Source organism: Coregonus lavaretus (assembly GCF_964263955.1).
Source record: "Coregonus lavaretus genome assembly, chromosome: 12".
NCBI classification, from domain to species: domain Eukaryota; kingdom Metazoa; phylum Chordata; class Actinopteri; order Salmoniformes; family Salmonidae; genus Coregonus; species Coregonus lavaretus.
Window position 1 is genome coordinate 23212295 of NC_139999.1, and position 23331 is coordinate 23235625.

Here is a 23331-nt window from a genome sequence, read left to right on the forward strand (position 1 = left end):
TCAGTTCTCTGTTTGACAAGTAGTATGAAGCTGCAGCTTGTAATATTGCTTCTCTATACTATGTAATATATTCCCTGTGAATCTGGTGAGTCCCCCCCCCACTTCAAAGAAATTAGTAATGAAGTAGCTTGCATTATTTACCATAAAATACACTGTGTGCACAATTATTAGACAAGTTGTATGTTTGAGGATTTATTTTATTATTGAACAACTACAGTGCTCTCGGTCAATCCAACATTTTAATAAACCTCAAACCTGAATATTTAAGAAAGTAAAAGTGAGGTTTTGGCTTTCTTTGGAGAATATCTATGTGTGCACAATTATTGGGCAACTATTAGTGTGCAGAATTATTATGCAACTAAATGAAAAACTAAAAGTTCCCCATCTCACTTGTTTATTTTCATCTGTTAAAGTGAGAATAATAAACAAACAACTCGAAATTTACAAATCACTTTTTGTGCTGCAGCAACCACAGCCTCCCAGACACTGGTCAGAGAGGTGTACTGTTTTCCTTCACCGTAAATCGACCTTTTAAGAAGGGACCACAAGTTCTCAATAGGGTTTAGGTCAGGTGAGGAAGGGGGCCATGTCATTATTCTTTCATTTTTAAGGCCTTTACTGGCTAGCCACGCAGTTGAGTACTTCGATGCATGCGATGGAGCATTGTCCTGCATAAAAATCATGGTCTTCTTGAAAGATGCAGACTTTTTCCCTGTACCACTGCTTGAAGAAAGTGTCTTCTAAAAACTGGCAGTACTTTTGGGAGTTGAGTTTGACCCAAAAAGGTCCACCTAGCTCATGTTTAACAATACCAGCCCATACCAGTACCCCACCTCCATCTTGCTGGCGTCTGAGTCGAGGTGGAGCTCCGTGCCCATTACTGATCCAACCACGGGCCCATCCATCTGGTCCGTCAAGAGTCTCATCTCATCAGTCCATAAAACCTTTGAAAAATCTGTCTTCAGATATTTCTTGGCCCAGTCTTGACGTTTCAATTTATGTGTCTTGTTCAGTTGTGGTCGGGTTTCAGCCTTCCTTACCTTGGCCATGTCTCTGAGCACTGAACACCTTGTACTTCTGGGCACTCCAGGTAGGTTGCAGTTCTGGAATATGACAGCACTGGAAGATAATGGGTTCCTGGTAGCTTCACGTTTGATTCTTCTCAAATCTTTGGCAGTTAATTTGCGTCTTTTTTTCTCAACACAGTTCTTGCAACTCTGTTGAATATTTGCAACAAAACAATTGATGGTTCTGTGATCATTCCCCAATATCTTAGCAATTTCAAGAGTGCTGCATCCCTCTGAAATAAAATTTGTGACTTTTCAGAGTCAGTTAAATCTATTTTTTGGCCCATTTTGCCTGAGGAAAAGAAGCTGCCTAATAATTATACACACCTTGATATAGGGTGTTGATCTCCTTAGGCCACACCCTCCCTCATTACACAAATACACATCACCTGATATGCTTAAATCCAGTAAGCATTCCAGTTTATACAGCTTGGAGTTGGGAAATATGCATAATAATGATGATATGGTTAAAATACTGACTTGCCTAATAATTGTGCACACAGTGTAGTGTGAAAGTACCAGGTTTTGACCACTAGATGCCGCTGTTCCTGCTATACCGCCACACTTGTGTTTATTAAATAGACATTTACATTTACGTTTACGTCATTTAGCAGACGCTCTTATCCAGAGTGACTTACAAATAGGTGCATTCACCTTATAGCCAGTGGGATCACCACTTTACAATGTTTTTTTTTTTTTTTTTTTTTTTTGGGTTGGGGTTTGGGTTGGGGTAAGGGGGGGGTAGAAGGATTACTTTATCCTATCCCAGGTATTCCTTAAAGAGGTGGGGTTTCAAATGTCTCCGGAAGGTGGTGAGTGACTCCGCTGTCCTGGCGTCGTGAGGGAGCTTGTTCCACCATTGGGGTGCCAGAGCAGCGAACAGTTTTGACTGGGCTGAGCGGGAACTATGCTTCCGCAGAGGTAGGGGAGCCAGCAGGCCAGAGGTGGATGAACGCAATGCCCTCGTTTGGGTGTAGGGACTGATCAGAGCCTGAAGGTACGGAGGTGCCGTTCCCCTCACAGCTCCGTAGGCAAGCACCATGGTCTTGTAGCAGATGCGAGCTTCAACTGGAAGCCAGTGGAGTGTGCGGAGGAGCGGGGTGACGTGAGAGAACTTGGGAAGGTTGAACACCCGACGGGCTGCGGCATTCTGGATGAGTTGTAGGGGTTTAATGGCACAGGCAGGGAGCCCAGCCAACAGCGAGTTGCAGTAATCCAGACGGGAGATGACAAGTGCCTGGATTAGGACCTGTGCCGCTTCCTGTGTAAGGCAGGGTCATACTCTCCGAATGTTGTAGAGCATGAACCTACAGGATCGGGTCACCGCCTTGATGTTAGCGGAGAACGACAGGGTGTTGTCCAGGGTCACACCAAGGCTCTTCGCACTCTGGGAGGAGGACACAACGGAGTTGTCAACCGTGATGGCGAGATCATGGAACAGGCAGTCCTTCCCCGGGAGGAAGAGCAGCTCCGTCTTGCCAAGGTTCAGCTTGAGGTGGTGATCCGTCATCCATACTGATATGTCTGCCAGACATGCAGAGATGCGATTCGCCACCTGGTTATCAGAAGGGGGAAAGGAGAAGATTAGTTGTGTGTCGTCAGCGTAGCAATGATAGGAGAGGCCATGTGAGGATATGACAGAGCCAAGTGACTTGGTGTATAGGGAGAATAGGAGAGGGCCTAAAACTGAGCCCTGGGGGACACCAGTGGTGAGAGCACATGGTGCGGAGACAGCTTCTCGCCACGCCACTTGGTAGGAGCGACCGGTCAGGTAGGACGCAATCCAAGAGTGAGCCACGCCAGAGATGCCCAGCTCGGAGAGGGTGGAGAGGAGGATCTGATGGTTCACAGTATCAAAGGCAGCAGACAGGTCTAGAAGGACAAGAGCAGAGGAGAGAGAGTTAGCTTTAGAGCCTCCGTGACACAGAGAAGAGCAGTCTCAGTTGAATGACCAGTCTTGAAACCTGACTGGTTTGGATCAAGAAGGTCATTCTGAGAGAGATAGCAAGAGAGTTGGCTAAAGACGGCACGCTCAATAGTTTTGGAGAGAAAAGAAAGAAGGGATACTGGTCTGTAGTTGTTGACATCAGAGGGATCGAGTGTTGGTTTTTTGAGAAGGGGTGCAACTCTCGCTCTCTTGAAGACGGAAGGGACATAGCCAGCGGTCAAGGATGAGTTGATCAGCGAGGTGAGGTAAGGGAGAAGGTCACCGGAGATGGTCTGGAGAAGAGAGGAGGGGATAGGGTCAAGCGGGCAGGTTGTTGGGCGGCCTGCCGTCACAAGTCGCAATATTTTATCTGGAGAGAGAGGGGAGAAATAAGTCAAAGTAGGGTAGGGCAGTGTGAGCAGGACCAGCAGTGTCATTTGACTTCACAAACGAGGATCGGATGTCGTCAACCTTCTTTTCAAAATGGTTGACGAAGTCATCCACAGAGAGGGAGGAGGGGGGGGGGGGGGGGGGGGGGATTCAGCAGGGAGGAGAATGTGGCAAAGAGCTTCCTAGGGTTAGAGGCAGATGCTTGGAATTTTGAGTGGTAGAAAGTGGCCTTAGCAGCAGAAACAGATGAAGAAAATGTAGAGAGGAGGGAGTGAAAAGATGCCAGGTCCGCAGAGAGTCTAGTTTTCTTCCATTTCCGCTCAGCTGCCCGGAGCTCTGTTCTGTGAGCTCGCAATGAGTCATCAAGCCACGGAGCTGGAGGGGAGGACCGAGCCGGCCGGGAGGATAGGGGACATAGAGAGTCAAAGGATGCAGAAAGGGAGGAGAGGAGGGTTGAGGAGGCAGAGTCAGGAGATTGGAGGGAGAAGGATTGAGCAGAGGGAAGAGATGATAGGATGGAAGAGGAGAGAGTAGCGGGAGAGAGAGAGCGAAGGTTGCGACGGCGCATTACCATCTGTGTAGGGGCAGAGTGAGTAGTGTTGGAGGAGAGCGAGAGAGAAAAGGATACAAAGTAGTGGTCGGAGACATGGAGGGGAGTTGCAGTGAGATTAGTAGAAGAACAGCATCTAGTAAAGATGAGGTCAAGCGTATTGCCTGCCTTGTGAGTAGGGGGGGACGGTGAGAGGGTGAGGTCAAAAGAGGAGAGGAGTGGAAAGAAGGAGGCAGAGAGAAATGAGTCAAATGTAGACGTAGGGAGGTTGAAATCCCCCAGAACTGTGAGGGGTGAGCCATCCTCAGGAAAGGAACTTATCAAGGCATCAAGCTCATTGATGAACTCTCCAAGGGAACCTGGAGGGCGATAGATGACAAGGATATTAAGCTTAAATGGGCTAGTGACTGTGACAGCATGGAATTCAAATGAGGAGATAGACAGATGGGTCAGGGGAAAAATTGAGAATGTCCACTTGGGAGAGATGAGGATTCCTGTGCCACCACCCCGCTGACCAGATGCTCTCGGGGTATGCGAGAACACATGGTCAGACGAGGAGAGAGCAGTAGGAGTAGCAGTGTTTTCAGTGGTAATCCATGTTTCCGTCAGCGCCAAGAAGTCGAGGGACTGGAGGGTAGCATAGGCTGAGATGAACTCTGCCTTGTTGGCAGCAGAACGGCAGTTCCAGAGGCTGCCTGAGACCTGGAACTCCACGTGGGTGGTACGTGCAGGGACCACCAGGTTAGAGAGGCAGCAGCCACGCGGTGTGAGGCATTTGTGTAGCCTGTGCGGAGAGGAGAGAACAGGGATAGGCAGAGGCATAGTTGACAGGCTGCAGCAGATGGCTAAAATAATGCAGAGGAGATCGGAATGAAATGAACTAAGCATCTGGGAAAGGAGAGAGCGGGGCCTCCCTCAACACAACTCCCAAATATAACTCTCCCAACTTCCACCTCAGAAACTATAATTGTTGTAAACTACAGCGGTTCAATGTTTTCTAGGAATAGACTAACTTAGTTTATTCAGCTAGCTAACTAGGTGCAGTATTATTCCGTGAAAATCGTCCGGGCACTTAGTCATAAGACGCCACAGCCAGCTAGCATGCCGGACTCCAACAACACGGTTTAGCGCCAATACTCGGCCACAAGGGTGTTGGGTAGAACATGAAGAGATTTGGCTAAAATAAATTGTGTGGTCATCCTCACAATTCAAGCAAGTCCTCCATGAAAGCAAATCTGTTTGTCCTTCTCTTAGCAACCTAATGCTGACTGACTGCTGAGGGCCTTATCCTGGCAAACAAGGATAATCTGGGGCAAAAATACATTCATAGCTTTCAAAAGCATAATGATGCACTTCAATCAAATTCAACTTCTTCCTATTTTGATGATCTTTGAATATATTTGGGCATATGACTTGAGTAATGGACTATCATGCACTTGTCAGCACCGTTTGCCACAGACATATCACACTCTCCTCAGGGTGCAATGTTGTGCAGAATGACCAAGACAACTGCCATCAGAATTGCTAATAAGAATCAGTAATAGTAAAGGTACTGAAGATTACTTGGTTTTACTTACATCTCGGTCATTTCTGTTTTTCTGACCCTGGCCACTCCTACTAATTAAGCTGAACCAATTAAACCACTCTGAGCATCCCAATGTGCCAGTGGGTTGGCTGTCTCAGTGTCACTCTCCTATACTGTTTCATCCTCTATTCCTCTGCATTGTTTCAACACACTCGTAGAGTGAACCTATCATCTCCATGTCACTGTGACACCACTGCATGCTCAGAGCTCTGTCAGCCCTTGCCCCAGAAGCCACCAAGTTCAAGCTGTGTGTGTGTGTGTTCTGCAAACAGTCACCATGTACTGAAACATCAGTCAACATCAGACTGTCAGACTGTCTATGATGGAATTGTAGGCGACATATGATCATTTGATATCCCTTCATGCTTTTATATTGTGGATATTTGTAAATTGACAAATTATATAATGCCACAGCCAGCCATGATTACAAACACCTGCTTGTGCCCAATGGAATTACGGAAACCAAATATATACAGTGTTTGACATGAAACCCTGATAAAGACAGCTTGCTGTTGAAACATTGGTTAATACATTATTGCATCCTACTAGTGTGCTGCTTTTCCTTTATTGTTGTAATTTATCCATATGTGACAGAATGCAATTTGTTCCATGAGGGCACGCACACACATACACACACATGAGCTCTGACTGACTTAACGTTTTGGATCACCTGCTATTTTGGACTGACCCACAAATATCACCGTGAATAGCGGTCACACCTAAACAACCAATGTGACCAGCCTCCCAGTGAAGACGAAGTAGTAGCCACACTAGCCTTATGTAATAGAGCAGTAATTAATTACATGAACTTGAACCATTTGGTCAAGGTAAAGCGGATTGTTCACACTCTGATTGAACATGCGCTGGGACGGTTCCTCACCAGAGAAAGTGGAACATCCCTATAGGCGACACAGAACGCAATTATGAAACTGAAAAGTTTCACCTGAGAGCAATGGAAATGAACGAAAACAAAACCTACAGTAGTGCCTAATGCTGCTCTCAAAAACACAAGGAGCCCCCTTGGGTAGGCAAAACAAGGGCGCAATTATAAAAAGCGCAAAGGGGTTCAGTGAGCAAATGCAAATTTGACTGTGCAATGTATACAGCTAGGCTATATTTCGGCAAACACTACTGGCTGACTGGCTACTGTAAACATGTTATCATTCAGTTAATTCAAACAAATGAGTGTTTCTGCAAACACTCAACTTACCCATTCCAAAACGCGGATAAATCCAAGGGGTAATTTAAGCACTTGAAACGTTCCAACAGACACGAGCTAAAGGAATGACGACAACAATAACATAGAAACAAAAACCATACTGTTCATCAAATAGCCATAACATATACCATGTTTGTATATCATTTGACAAATTTGAATAATGGCCTTTCAACACACATTATTTTGAGACCTGACAAAACCCCCATTTACAATCAATAAACATACCTGGTTAGCTGATTCCATTTTCAAAATACTTATCTCGTTGTTCAGTAAGACGTAAACAATTTTACAGTGCTACTCTGTGCCTCGCGCATAAGACTCTCGGCTTTAATTACTACTGCACGGAAAAACCCGAGCTCTCTTCGGCTTGTTGAAAAAGAAAACACCATAGCGACAGACTGGTATTGGCTTCACGGAAATAAACGATTGCGTCCACATTTGCCGATTGGAACGGCCTCCTCCCCACGTCGGAGTTGGTTGAGAGGATGTGATTGTGTCTCTGAGCCTGTCATCCTTTGTCTTCTTCTATTACTTGTAGGCTACATAAATTATGTGGATTCTTATAGAATCTGAGCAAATAAGCCTAAATTGCTCAGAACAAAACATTCAGAGAGCATTGCAGATAGAAATTGACTAAATGTGATTGTCTATATTCCAATTATGCGTGCATGGTTCTGAGTATTCTGTGGTTCTGAAGGATCCCCTGTGTGACGCCCAGGCAAACAGTCAGCATGGCTGCTGGCTTAACACAGTCCTAGGGCCAATAGGAACATGACTCAGACTCACTGACGACACAATGTTATCTAATGTGGAGCAGGGACTGTTTCCAAGACTGAGTTGTACTCCTGTTTAGTCACAGTGTACAATCAGATTTAAATGCCTGGGTGAAATATAATTTGCCTGACATAAAAAAATGTTGATTCTCTGTGTGTGATTATTATGATGAAACATTACACTGTTTTTCCTTGTCTCTTTCTGTGCGATAGCCATTCCTAGCCAGCCCGCTGGAGGTTGAGCAATTTGTCTTCTAATTAGCCAGCCGAGGCAGAGAGAAGAGAGCTGGACTGTAAACTAACTGCAGGCAAGATGATGGTGAGCGAGGATTCCTGAATCTGCCACAGAGATGACAATTCAAATAGAGACACTTGAAAACCAGGCTGACAGCGTGGCAAATTTTACAACATCTCTTCACTTACTCACTCCACCCCTCCTTCTTCCCTGTTTTACTCTCCTGCTCACACACATCCCTCTCTTCTCCTCTCTCCCCCCCCCCCCCCCCCCCCTCTCTCTCTCTCTCACCCTCTCTCTCTGCCTGCCTGAAGTGCTGTCCTAGAGATTAGGAAACTGTTAGATCTGATTGGCTAATCTTCTCATCACAGAAAATCTAAAATAAGTGAGCAGGAAGAATAGAGGATCTCATGCATACTTTATCCATTTAGTTGGATGTGATTTTTTTCATGAGCCAAGTCACAGGCAACTGTTTCTGAAATGGCTGCATGCCATATGTTTTTAGATGTTGAGAAAATGACGGGCTTGCCAGGGTCAGTAAAACAATGGTCAAAACAATGATTGACCATGGTGAGATAATGATGTTGACTGATTTTTATTTAGATAATCACTTATCTACAGAGCACAGGTGCCATCTCAACATATCTAATAAAATATGTCACAAGTGTGTGTGTTTGTGTGTGTGTGTGTGTTTGTGTGTGTGTGTGTGTGTTTTCATGTCAGTGATAGATATCCTCCAGCCAAGTAAGTACATTTTGTTAGAATATTAATTAAAGTGCTCATGCAAACACCTCTACACTCATTTAGATTACCAGACCAGAACACAGCCTCCAGAGTTGTCATGCCACCCCCTGAAGATTCGAAGGGGCTTTTTCCCCCCAAATGCGCAAATGGGCGTTTTGCCCCCCTCAGGATAAGCCACTGTTCATTTGAAGGAGCCTGCGTGTGACCGTTCCAAGGTCAACTCGCATCCCTCTACCAGCACATAGTGCCACAACCCCTCAGAGAATGCTGGGAAAAGGCTGCAAATAGATGCAAAGCAACTGAAGGGATCTCTGCAGGGATCGAAGCTGTGTCCGATCATCTTCCAGCACTCACTCACACTCGCTCTCTTCCTGCACTTTAAGATTCTGAGAAGAGGTGAATAGGGGTGATTCTGTGAAGTGATGTGTCATGTTAAAGTGAAGCCCACTTTCTGTCTACTGTAGCTCTCATGGGAAGTCGTCTTATCCCTATCAAAGTCCTCTTGGGGTTTTAGGGGAGACTCCTTGGTGCTGGAACAGCATCCTTTCGGTTCCCCTGGATGGGAGTATCAATAAGAATGAAGTGTGAAATTTGATAATTCAGATACTGGTGAGATTGTTATAACCATCTTAATGTTAATGCTGACTTGAAACAACTGGCAACTGACTTCTACTACAGTAGTCAAACTGACTGGAACAACTCCTCACCATAAGGGTGGGGCAATTAAAACTACACAGAAAGAGCATCAATAAACACATTAAGGTTTTATTAGAAATTAACCTGACACAAGGACCTACACTTCTGTGTTGCTAATCAACATTTGCCTATGCAGCCAGTGCATTAGATCTCTAATTAATTGTTAATAACATAGAAGCTAAACTAATTGATCATATAAAGCTCTGACCAGTGGCAGTGTGTGTGTGTATGGGGGGGGGGGGGGGGGTGGGGGGGGTCTTTGTCACCATAGTTACAGTGTCTCAATTAACCCACTGTCATGAAGACATTACAGTAATAATGCGCCCTGCTGGTCACACAACAAGAGGGTGGAAAAATATCTGAGGCTTTAGTTGAATAGCTGGGGATTATACAGACATCAAATTCATGTCAAATTGTTTTTGTTCAGAACTTTTTTTACAAAAAACATCCCTAAAAGGGAGTTATGTCAAGTGAATGTATTAAGGGTGAAGGATTATGTTGTGTGATCCTCTCTGGTTTTAGGCAGGCAGTATTGTAAGAAAACACACAGTATCCATTAGTTACGTTTTGTCACGTCCTCTTCAGTTTAGTCTCATCTTCCTCTAAGGCAATAGACCAGAAGTGTGTTTTAGCACATGTGCTGACCAGCCACAGCACAGCACTCACACCTGTTTACCCTAACACGTGTAGCCTACTGGAGAAAAACACATCAGTCCAGCCCCAATAACCACACCTGATACAGCAACACATGTGTTGGTGCTGTCATCTTCAGGACAGGAATACCGGCTTACTTAACGGAGGAATAAACACACATGTTCATCGTTGGTGTTTCAACCAGAACGCGGGAAAATGCCCTTTCTTTATTTTCGCACATGCGCAGTTGTACATCTCTCATAGGGCATAACTGTACCAGTGTAAGAACACAATTTATAACATATTAGTCTATATGTTAACACCCCCACTTGCTCTTATACTGTACAAGTCGTATTCAACCTAACTATCAACACATTTAGCTTACAGTTATACATCTCACAAATGTCAGTTTACATTCCAAACATATAACCCAATAATTTTTCATTTTTGAACTTCGTTACAGGTTTAGTCAAAACATCTGCAACCATGTCTGCCGTTGGACAATATTCAATACTTATTTTGCCATCACTGAGCGCAGATCGAATGAAATGATATCTGATGTCAACATGTTTACATCTCTGACGACATACTGGGTTCTTTGACAGAGCAATTTCACCTTGGTTATCTTCAAAGATTGTTACTGGTGCATATTGGCACTCACTATCCATCTGGCCCAATAACTGTACAAGGTACAAACTTTCTTGTGTAGTAGCAGCCAGTGCCATGTACTCTGCTTCACATGTAGATAAAGCTACTGTTGGCTGCTTCTTAGACCTCCATGAAATAACAGGTCCACATTTAGTTAAACTAAAACAATACCCTGTTATGCTTCGTCTGTCACTTTGATCTGCTGCCCAATCAGCATCACTATATGCTACGAGGTTGAGTTTTTCCACCCCCTTTTTGTAACACAACTCCTGATTCATTGTCCCCTTCAAGTACCTCAACACATGTTTAGCTGTTATCCAGTGTTGCTCTTTTGGTTCTGATAGGTATTGTGACAGCTTGCTGACAATCCAACTGATATCCGGTCTTGTACATGTCATAACATATATCAAGCTGCCTATCACTTCACGATACCTTTTTGAATCAATAGGTTCACCATCACCATCAAAGTTTGTTTTTTGTTCACATGGTGTTGACCTTGTTTTACAGTCTGACATACCAAACCTTTCCAGTATCTTGGTTATGTACCTTGTTTGGCTCATCTTTATTTTCCCTTCACTTTGTGTAAAATCAATGCCTAGGAAATGTCTAAGCCTCCCAAGATCTTTCATCTTAAATTTTTCACTTAACATTTATTTTACACTTGTGAGTGAGTCACTATCACTAGCAGCGATAATTAGATCATCGACCCAAATTATCAAAATGATCCTTTCTGTTGCAGTTTGTTTGTTGTAAACACAGTGATCAGCTGGGTTCTGTGTAAAACCATTTTCACTAAGGTGATCATGCAACATTTTGTTCCAGTTCCTTCCTGACTGTTTCAGGCCGTACAGTGACTTGTTCAGTTTGCAGACTAGTTGCTCACCTGTATCTGACCTGACTTCAAAACCCTCTGGTTGCTCCATGTACACTTCACAGTCAATAGGAGCATGTAGATATGCTGTTTTGACATCCATCTGATGTAACTCTAAGTCATACTGAGCTGCTAGCTGCATCAAACAACGTACTGATGTCATATTTGCAGTTGGAGAAAAAGTATCCTTATAGTCTATTCCTGCCACTTGACTATATCCCTTTGCAACATATCTTGCCTTGTATGTCTCAGTCTCATCTGAATTGTTTTTTATCGCATAGACCCACCTGCCCCCCACTGCATTTTTACCCTCTGGCAGTGTGGTCAATGTGAATGTATCATTTTCCCTAAGGGAATCCATCTCCTCCTTCATAGCAGTAGCCCAAATCTCTGATTTTGGTGAAATCATTGCTTCTTTGAAGGTTTGTGGTGCATTGCACATTACTCTGTAGCAGTAGTCAACACTAGGTGGTATCTGGTCATCACACTTCACTTTACACTCATAGTCTTTTAAGTACTGGGGCTTCTTCCTCTCTCTGTCTGGATAGCGTGGACTCTGACTATCTGAAGTCTCGATTTGCACATCTTGTGTCTCTTCGGAATTTTGATCTGCCATCTTGGCTTTTGGCATGGGGGATTGAAATCTCTCCCCATGAAGATCATCACTCATTTCCAAATCTGTCTGAGTTTGGCGTTCGACTACACCTTTTGTAACGAACTTGACTAATCTGTTTTTAAGAACTTTTCCAGTGTCTGGGTAGTAGACTAGGTATGCTGGACTATTTTTATCATACCCGACAAAAATACCCTTTTCACATCTTGAGTCCAACTTTTTCTTTTTCTGTCTGTATGCATAGCAAACAGATCCAAATTCTTTCATCTTTGAAAGATCAGGCTTTCTCCCAGTAAACATGTAGTGTGGAGTCTGTCCTACACGCTTATTGTAACACCTATTGTGAATTACTACAGCAGTCATTACAGCATATGTCCACAATTTCTTTGGTAGGTTGCTCTCAAGTAGCATGCATCTTGCCATTTCAAATAGTGTTCTCCAATTTCTCTCAGCGGTCCCATTTTGATGGGGTGAGTAAGGGGCTGAAGTTTCATGTCTTATGGCATTCTTACTGAGCAGTGACTGGAACTCTTTGGCTGTGTACTCTGTGCCATTATCTGACCTGACACACTTAATTTTTCCATAAGGGGCCACATCAGCAATAAACTTCTCAGTAGCTTTTACAGTATCACTTTTTGCTTTTAGGAAATACACAAAAACTGCCCCTGAATAATCATCCGTAAATGCTAGAGTATATCTGAACCCATCTTTCGCCTCTGGCTCAATAGGGCCAGCCAAATCAGTGTGCACAAGCTCAAGAGCTGCTTTTGCCTTTTCATCAGGCTCTCTGTTTCTGCTCTGAACAAATTTTCCCTGTGTGCAGATTTCACAGTTGAGGGTAGATTTGTCAATCTTACCTGTGATTTTCATTCCCTCTGTCACATTTTCTAACTTTGACACATCCTCAAAATTACAGTGGCCAAGAATTTTGTGCCATGTGTGAATATCATAGCACCCATGACATCCATCATCATTTTCATCACTTACAGTGTTAAGATAGTAAAGTCTATCATACTCCTCGATGTCAAAAGTGGTACCGTTCTTGTGGATGAGCTTGTTACACCCCTGTCGAAAGTTGACTGAAGCTCCGTTGGCTGTCGCTGCTTTAACAGAGAAAATGTCCTGTGGAAACGACGGCACGTACAGCGCCTTCGTCAGCGTTGTTTTCACCCGACGACCCGTGTTGTCTCTCAGGTAAACTCCGCTGCACCTCTCCTCTCCGCGACACCATTCGTTCTTGTTCCGTCAGCCAGCTCCACGGAATGTTTTTCCGGTTTGAAAGTCTCGTCAAACTCCTTAAACTTCCCGATGTCCGTGACTATATGTGACGTTGCTCCCGTATCAACCATCAGCCCTTTTTGTTTCAGTCCACAAACCTGACAGTCACTTATTTTGAATGCAAATGTGTGGCCTTCAGCATCTGTTGCTTGTTTCACATTGTCTCTTCTTTTTCGTCTGCAATTTGCGTCAGTATGAGTGGAGCTCTTGCAAAACCTACACCACTGTCTCCGTTCTCTGTGCTCTCCAGTAACGGTACATTCCCGGGCCTTGTGCCCTTTCTGGCCACAGTTGAAGCAGGTTATCTCGGTCCCTTTATCTCTTCCTCTTGGCCAGCTAACTTTAATGTTACTTGCCTTCATCACGTTGTCATCAGTGGAAATGGCGCTAAACTTCTCGGTGCTTTCATAGCTCCTCAACTTGGTTTTGAACTTGCCATAAGTTGTCGGCTCGTCACTCTGCGTTATGTGGATGGCAAACGGCTTAAATGATTCGGGCAAACCTTTCAGAATCATTGCAATCAACAGCCCATCACTTAAAGTCTCTTCAGCATTCCTCAGTGCTGTAATAGCCGTCTCAGCACGAATGATATAATCCGTAACACTTTCGTCACTGGCTTTCTGAAGAGAAGTTAGCTCAGTGTAGAGGCTAATCACACGTGGCTTCCCTTTACCTGCATAATGTTCCCTCAATATCTTCAACGCTTTTCTCCCATCATCTGCTGCTTCTCTCATTATCAGGGAAATACTTTTATCATCCAAAACCTGTATCAATTCAGCGTAGGCTTCTTCATTTTTCTCTCCGTCTTCTTCATCTTCATCCACGCTCAATATGGTGGCCTTTAGCCCTAGCAAACGCAAGTGTCCCAAAAACTTTGTCTCCCATAACTCGTAGTTTTTTTTCATCTCCGTCGAAACATAATCTATTCCATCGGCTTCCATGTTCCCTCCTGGGCCCATAACCTGTTGGTGCTGTCATCTTCAGGACAGGAATACCGGCTTACTTAACGGAGGAATAAACACACATGTTCATCGTTGGTGTTTCAACCAGAACGCGGGAAAATGCCCTTTCTTTATTTTCGCACATGCGCAGTTGTACATCTCTCATAGGGCATAACTGTACCAGTGTAAGAACACAATTTATAACATATTAGTCTATATGTTAACAACATGGATGATCAGGGACATGAAACCATTATTTTTCATTGATTTAACCATAATCTGTTCTTAATCTGTTCTTCTCCTCTGTTTAAGCCTCTTTCATATCGCACCTAGTGGAGGAATTATAGCAGAGAGTAGGCCAGTCACTCATCCACCTCCTACTGTAGGAAAATGCCAGTGGAAGGCCCTCAAAATTGTCAAAGACTCCAGCCACCCTAGTCATAGACTGTTCTCTCTGCTACCGCACGGCAAGCGGTACCGGAGTGCCAAGTCTAGGTCCAAAAGACTTCTCAACAGCTTCTACCCCCAAGCCATAAGACTCCTGAACAGCTAATCATGGCTACCCGGACTATTTGCACTGCCCCCCCACCCCATCCTTTTTACGCTGCTGCTACTCTGTTAAGTATTTATGCATAGTCACTTTAACTCTACCCACATGTACATATTACCTCAACTACCTCAACTAGCCGGTGCCCCCGCACATTGACTCTGCAACGGTACCCCCCTGTATATATAGCCTCCCTACTGCCACTTTATTTTACTTCTGCTCTTTTTTTTCTCAACACTTTTTTTGTTGTTGTTGTTTTATTTTTACTTTTTTGTTTAAAATAAATGCACTGTTGGTTAAGGGCTGTAAGTAAGCATTTCACTGTAATGTCTGCACCTGTTGTATTCGGCGCATGTGACCAATAAAATTTGATTTGATTTGATTTGAATCTAGAGATCTGACAAGAGGCATTATATTCCTATTCATTGCATCTCTACTGTGGAGTACTGTTATGTTCATCATACAGGCAAAAAGAATACAACAACTGTAAGGCGCTAATCTCGGTTAACACAGAAGTAAGATCTTGTTTAATTTGGTCAGCTTCACAGAATCTGTCCACGAGAGAATAGTAAGGTGCTAATGTCTTTGGTTTTGCTCTTCCATCATCATCATAGAGGTGAAAAGTCCTTATTTTGTATATGTTTTATTTCAGACAACTGCATGATATAAATAATATACAGGGAACTGTCATTGATATCTCCCTCAACCTATCGCCTATCTGAACTAGGATATATTGCTGTTGAGTTTCCTAGACACTAGATGGCAGTTTTACTGTACAATGTGCTAAATTGAGGACTGCTTACCTTTATAGACCCCTGCAGAAGGCCTTACGTTCTATAATCATTTTCCCCATGAACAGCAACCGTTAACATACGTTTTCCCTGACTAAAACAAAGGTGTGGAAGCATGATCACATAACAACACAGCGTCTCTGGGAGTTTATCATTAACTGTAGCCTACTTTTAAAGGCCCGGTGCAGTCAAACATGGGATTTTTCTGTGTTTTATATATATTTCCACACTATGAGGTTGGAATAATACTGCGAAATTGTGAAAATTATGATAATGTCTTTTTAGGGTAAGAGCTGTTTGAAATGTCTCTGCCTGAAATTTCAGTCTGTTTTGGTGGGATGGAGTTTTGGCCTGCCTTTTTGACCATTTTAATTGAAAACAATCACAGCGCGATACTTAATTGTTACCCAGAAATTGAGATAAAATGGCTGCATTGGACCTTTAAATGTCAGACCTACCACCACTGATGCCCCAGTTTTCTCATGAATGTAATGCTTCACATTTTTTAAAGCAGGTCATCATATCTTACCTAGCTATCATTGTAATTCTTCAAGAGACACACCGAATGACCAATGGAAAAAGTGTTAATTTAAAAGGGAAAGTGTGCCTTTGTCATGGCCTTTTTTCAAATCTCTGTGTGGGTAAGTGGAATTAAAGACGGTTCCAGAGCAGGCTAAGTTAAGCTGGTGGAGCACAGAGCAGTGCTGCGCTCTCTGGGTGTGGATGGAGCAGACAGCACAGTGACACTTGGCACAATTACTGTTCTTCTCCTCTGTTTAAGCCTCTTTCATATCGCACCTAGTGGAGGAATTATAGCAGAGAGTAGGCCAGTCACTCATCCACCTCCTACTGTAGGAAAATGCCAGTGGAACTCTCAGAGTAATAACTGTACAACTGGCAGGCGTCCCATAGCACGTCCAATGTTTACAATATTGCATAGTCTGTCTATTGTTTCCAATGGTGAGCTTTTGATGAAGATTTGAGGAGCATGTATTTGATTGTCTCTCTGCTTGTCTCTGTCCTTCTTCCCCTCTCTACTGTGTGAAACCACAGTTTTTTCCTATCTTCCTTTCATAGGTATTCAGTAAATTCTGTGCCTTGCCTTGGAGCGTTCATGTTCCATATAGTAGTGTTTGATGGACTAGTATCTGAACACCTGTGTGTGCTTTGCTGTTTAACAGTGTCACTACATTTTCCTTCATAGGAAGAATGGTAGATACAGTATTTGGCCTCTGACAGGCTTGACACGATTTTGCTTAATTTCTGCAGTGAAATGTCACGGATCAGTCATTTTGGACACCATCAAATTTTTCACAGTTGGTTGTCAATTAAACCTACCATCATGCGCTTGCAAAAACACAAAGAAATGAAACACGATTAGACACTGAAACAAAAGCCGGGCGTTTGGAAATATGTCTGGTTAAATGGCATTAGCCCTGGTCTAATTCTGCACCAGTAAGACAGCGTAAATAATCAAGATTAACATTAGCATGATAGGGAAAAGACTGACAGAGAGAGAACGAGAGAGAGTGAGAGGAGGAGGAGCTGTAGCACAGTCTATGATGATGACCTCAAACTAAGAATGGTGACTGCACGAAGATGCTTGGGGAAATGGTTACAACGGGGGACCAGAGTGTTTGTATTTCAGGGGAAGAGGGTAGATCTGATCTCCATCACCTTTGACTTGACATATGTTAATCAAATCTCAAATTGTTGTCAATTTTTGCTCAATCTTGCATGCTTTCTCAAACAGTTGTATATGCATTCGTAAATCAGGTCCTTTCTTGACTTGGGCTCTGGGATGTAACAACCGTTGAGCATCTGAGCTTATGGTTGATTGTGGAGGAAAGGGGTTGAGTGATTAAGAGTATGTGCGTGTGTGTGTGTGTGTATGTATCCAACATCTGTTGCAAAGGGGTAAGATTGTTAGGGATAATATAGGATGAACCACAATAATTGGGTGGGGGGGGGGGGGCGAAATATACTTCTCCCATGGGCAAAGAAACTCAAAAGGGGTGATGATATTGATTATAAGTCATTTTGATCCGAATATGCAAATTGTCCAAACAGATCCGCAAGGTGATTTTAAATATGTTACTGGACCAAAAACAGATATGGCTCATTAACCTTTTCGGACCAAATAATGATGATCCACACTTCTTTGACAATATCTATAATAAATGATAAACCCTGCAAGCTATACAATACTCTTTTGTTATGGTGGGAGATTATCAAATAAAAATAAATTGTATTTGTCACATACACGTGTTTAGCAGATGTTATAGCGGGTGTAGCGAAATGCTTGTGCTTCTAGCTCCAGTGCAGTAATATCTAACAATTTCACAACATATACCCAATACACACAAAACTAGTAAGGAATGGGATTTAAGAATATATACATATATGGACAAGCAATGACAGAGCGGCATGGACTAAGATACAGTACAATATTATAGAATAGAATGCAGTATATACATATATGAGTAGTGCAAGAAATGTAAACATTATTAAAGTGACTAGTGTTCCATTTCTTAAAGTGGCCAGTGATTTCAATAGGCAGCAGCAGCCTCTAATGTGCTAGTGATGGCTATTTAACAGTCTGATGGCCTATTTTTCATTCTCTCGGTCCCAGCTTTGATGCACCTGTACTGACCTCGCCTTCTGGATGATAGCGGGGTGAACAGGCAGTGGCTCGGGTGGTTGATGTCCTTGATGATCTTTTTGGCCTTCCTGTGACATCGGGTGTTGTATGTGTCTTGGAGGGCGGAGTCTTGGAGTATTTGATACATCAGAAAAGCAGAACTTAATATTTGGTACAGAAACCTTTGTTTGCAATTACAGAGATCATACGTTTCCTGTAGGTCTTGACCAGGTTTGCACACACTGCAGCAGGGATTTTGGCCCACTCCTCCATACAGACCTTCTCCAGATCCTTCAGGTTTCGGGGCTGTCGCTGGGCAATGCAGACTTTCAGCTCCCTCCAAAGATTTTCTATTGGGTTCAGGTCTGGAGACTGGCTAGACCACTCCAGGACCTTGAGATGCTTCTTACGGAGCCACTCCTTAGTTGCCCTGGCTGTGTGTTTCGGGTCGTTGTCATGCTGGAAGACCCAGCCACGACCCATCTTCAATGCTCTTACTGAGGGAAGGAGGTTGTTGGCCAAGATCTCGCGATACATGGCCCCATCCATCCTCCCCTCAATATGGTGCAGTTGTCCTTTCCCCTTTGCAGAAAAGCATCCCCAAAGAATGATGTTTCCACCTCCATGCTTCACGGTTGGGATGGTGTTCTTGGGGTTGTACTCATCCTTCTTCTTCCTCCAAACACGGCGAGTGGAGTTTAGACCAAAAAGCTATATTTTTGACTCATCAGACCACATGACCTTCTCCCATTCCTCCTCTGGATCATCCAGATGGTCATTGGCAAACTGCAGATGGGCCTGGACATGCGCTGGCTTGAGCAGGGGGACCTTGCGTGCGCTGCAGGATTTTAATCCATGAAGGCGTAGTGTGTTACTAATGGTTTTCTTTGAGACTGTGGTCCCAGCTCTCTTCAGGTCATTGACCAGGTCCTGCCGTGTAGTTCTGGGCTGATCCCTCACCTTCCTCATGATCATTGATGCCCCACGAGGTGAGATCTTGCATGGAGCCCCAGACCGAGGTTGATTGACCGTCATCTTGAACTTCTTCAATTTTCTAATAATTGCGCCAACAGTTGTTGGCTTCTCACCAAGCTGCTTGCCTATTGTCCTGTAGCCCATCCCAGCCTTGTGCAGGTCTACAATTGTATCCCTGATGTCCTTACACAGCTCTCTGGTCTTGGCCATTGTGGAGAGGTTGGAGTCTGTTTGATTGAGTGTGTGGACAGTTGTCTTTTATACAGGTAACGACTTCAAACAGGTGCAGTTAATACAGGTAATGAGTGGAGAACAGGAGGGCTTCTTAAAGAAAAACTAACAGGTCTGTGAGAGACGGAATTCTTACTGGTTGGTAGGTGATCAAATACTTATGTCATGCAATAAAATGCAAATTAATTACTTAAAAATCATACATTGTGATTTTCTGGATTTTTGTTTTAGATTCCGTCTCTCACAGTTGAAGTGTACCTATGATACAAATTACAGACCTCTACATGCTTTGTAAGTAGGAAAACCTGCAAAATCGGCAGTGTATCAAATACTTGTTCTCCCCACTGTATGTCAAAAATGTTATAAATTGATTTGCATTTTAATTAGGGAAATAAGTATTTGACCCCCTCTCAATCAGAAAGATTTCTGGCTCCCAGGTGTCTTTTATACAGGTAACGAGCTGAGATTAGGAGCACACTCTTAAAGGGAGTGCTCCTAATCTCAGCTTGTTACCTGTATAAAAGACACCTGACCACAGAAGCAATCAATCAATCAGATTCCAAACTCTCCACCATTACCAAGACCAAAGAGCTCTCCAAGGATGTCAGGGACTAGAATGTAGACCTACACAAGGCTGGAATGGGCTACAAGACCATCGCCAAGCAGCTTGGTGAGAAGGTGACAACAGTTGGTGCAATTATTCGCAAATGGAAGAAACACAAAATAACTGTCAATCTCCCTCGGCCTGGGGCTTCATGCAAGATCTCACCTCGTGGAGTTGCAATGATCATGAGAAGGAATCAGCCCAGAACTACACGGGAGGATCTTGTCAATGATCTCAAGGCAGCTGGGACCATAGTAACCAAGAAAACAATTGGTAACACACTACGCCGTGAAGGACTGAAATCCTGCAGCGCCCGCAAGGTCCCCCTGCTCAAGAAAGCACATATACAGTGGGGAGAACAAGTATTTGATACACTGCCGATCTTGCAGGTTTTCCTACTTACAAAGCATGTAGAGGTCTGTAATTTTTATCATAGGTACACTTCAACTGTGAGAGACGGAATCTAAAACAAAAATCCAGAAAATCACATTGTATGATTTTTAAGTAATTAATTTGCATTTTATTGCATGACATAAGTATTTGATACATCAGAAAAGCAGAACTTAATATTTGGTACAGAAACCTTTGTTTGCAATTACAGAGCTCATACGTTTCCTGTAGGTCTTGACCAGGTTTGCACACACTGCAGCAGGGATTTTGGACCACTCCTCCATACAGACCTTCTCCAGATCCTTCAGGTTTCGGGGCTGTCGCTGGGCAATATGGACTTTCAGCTCCCTCCAAAGATTTTCTATTGGGTTCAGGTCTGGAGACTGGCTAGGCCACTCCAGGACCTTGAGATACTTATTACGGAGCCACTCCTTAGTTGCCCTGGCTGTGTGTTTCGGGTCGTTGTCATGCTGGAAGACCCAGCCACGACCATCTTCAATGCTCTTACTGAGGGAAGGAGGTTGTTGGCCAAGATCTCGCGATACATGGCCCCATCCATCCTCCCCTCAATACGGTGCAGTCGTCCTGTCACCTTTGCAGAAAAGCATCCCCAAAGAATGATGTTTCCACCTCCATGCTTCACGGTTGGGATGGTGTTCTTGGGGTTGTACTCATCCTTCTTCTTCCTCCAAACACGGCGAGTGGAGTTTAGACCAAAAAGCTCTATTTTTGTCTCATCAGACCACATGACCTTCTCCCATTCCTCCTCTGGATCATCCAGATGGTCATTGGGAAACTTCAGACGGGCCTGGACATGCGCTGGCTTGAACAGGGGGACCTTGCGTGCGCTGCAGGATTTTAATCCATGACGGCGTAGTGTGTTACTAATGGTTTTCTTTGAGACTGTGGTCCCAGCTCTCTTCAGGTCATTGACCAGGTCCTGCCGTGTAGTTCTGTGCTGATCCCTCACCTTCCTCATGATCATTGATGCCCCACAAGGTGAGATCTTGCATGGAGCCCCAGACCGAGGTTGATTGACCGTCATCTTGAACTTCTTCCATTTTCTAATAATTGCGCCAACAGTTGTTGGCTTCTCACCAAGCTGCTTGCCTATTGTCCTGTAGCCCATCCCAGCCTTGTGCAGGTCTACAATTCTATCCCTGATGTCCTTACACAGCTCTCTGGTCTTGGCCATTGCGTAAGGTTGGAGTCTGTTTGATTGAGTGTGTGGACAGGTGTCTTTTATACAGGTAACAAGTTCAAACAGGTGCAGTTAATACAGGTAATGAGTGGAGAACAGGAGAGCTTCTTAAAGAAAAACTAACAGGTCTGTGAGAGCCGGAATTCTTACTGGTTGGTAGGTGATCAAATACTTACAGTGGGGAAAAAAAGTATTTAGTCAGCCACCAATTGTGCAAGTTCTCCCACATAAAAAGATGAGAGAGGCCTGTAATTTTCATCATAGGTACACGTCAACTATGACAGACAAATTGAGAGAAAGAAATCCCGAAAATCACATTGTAGGATTTTTTATGAATTTATTTGCAAATTATGGTGGAAAATAAGTATTTGTTCACCTACAAACAAGCAAGATTTCTGGCTCTCACAGACCTGTAACTTCTTCTTTAAGAGGCTCCTCTGTCCTCCACTCGTTACCTGTATTAATGGCACCTGTTTGAACTTGTTATCAGTATAAAAGACACCTGTCCCCAACCTCAAACAGTCACACTCCAAACTCCACTATGGCCAAGACCAAAGAGCTGTCAAAGGACACCAGAAACAAAATTGTAGACCTGCAGCTTGGTTTGAAGAAATCAACTGTGGGAGCAATTATTAGGAAATGGAAGACATACAAGATCACTGATAATCTCCCTCGATCTGGGGCTCCACGCAAGAACTCACCCCGTGGGGTCAAAATGATCACAAGAACGGTGAGCAAAAATCCCAGAACCACACGGGGGGACCTAGTGAATGACCTGCAGAGAGCTGGGACCAAAGTAACAAAGCCTACCATCAGTAACACACTACGCCGCCAGGGACTCAAATCCTGCAGTGCCAGACGTGTCCCCCTGCTTAAGCCAGTACATGTCCAGGCCCGTCTGAAGTTTTCTAGAGTGCATTTGGATGATCCAGAAGAGGATTGGGAGAATGTCCTATGGTCAGATGAAACCAAAATAAAAAAAATTGGTAAAAACTCAACTCGTCGTGTTTGGAGGACAAAGAATGCTGAGTTGCATCCAAAGAACACCATACCTACTGTGAAGCATGGGGGTGGAAACATCATGCTTTGGGGCTGTTTTTCTGCAAAGGGACCAGGACGACTGATCCGTGTAAAGGAAAGAATGAATGGGGCCATGTATCGTGAGATTTTGAGTGAAAACCTCAGCAAGGGCATTGAAGATGAAACGTGGCTGGGTCTTTCAGCATGACAATGATCCCAAACACACCGCCCGGGCAACGAAGGAGTGGCTTCGTAAGAAGCCTTTCAAGGTCCTGGAGTGGTCTAGCCAGTCTCCAGATCTCAACCCCATAGAAAATCTTTGGAGGGAGTTGAAAGTCCGTGTTGCCCAGCGACAGCCCCAAAACATCACTGCTCTAGAGGATATCTGCATGGAGGAATGGGCCAAAATATTAGCAACAGTGTGTGAAAACCTTGTGAAGACTTACCGAAAACGTTTGACCTGTGTCATTGCCAACAAAGGGTATATAACAAAGTATTGAGAAACTTTTGTTATTGACCAAATACTTATTTTCCACCATAATTTGCAAATAAATTCATTAAAAATCCTACAATGTGATTTTCTCTAATTTTGTCTGTCATAGTTGATGTGTACCTATGATGAAAATTACAGGCCTCTCTCATCTTTTTAAGTGGGAGAACTTGCACAATTGGTGGCTGACTAAATACTTTTTTTCCCCACTGTATGTCATGCAATAAAATGCAAATTAATTACTTAAAAATCATACAATGTGATTTTCTGG

The 23331-nt window shown here is 43.7% G+C and overlaps 1 protein-coding gene across 1 annotated transcript in view; it reads right to left on the minus strand.

The window, feature by feature from the left end:
- Positions 1-13744, minus strand: part of LOC311138368 (synaptoporin-like) — a gene marked incomplete at its 5' end in the record, with an annotated part of 56309 nt that extends 42565 nt beyond the window's left edge. The window contains one exon of the mRNA XM_084173028.1: positions 13586-13744. Coding sequence (XP_084029154.1) covers positions 13586-13744 — 159 coding nt within the window. The remainder of the gene's footprint in view (positions 1-13585) is intronic.
- Positions 13745-23331: the final 9587 nt, after the last annotated feature.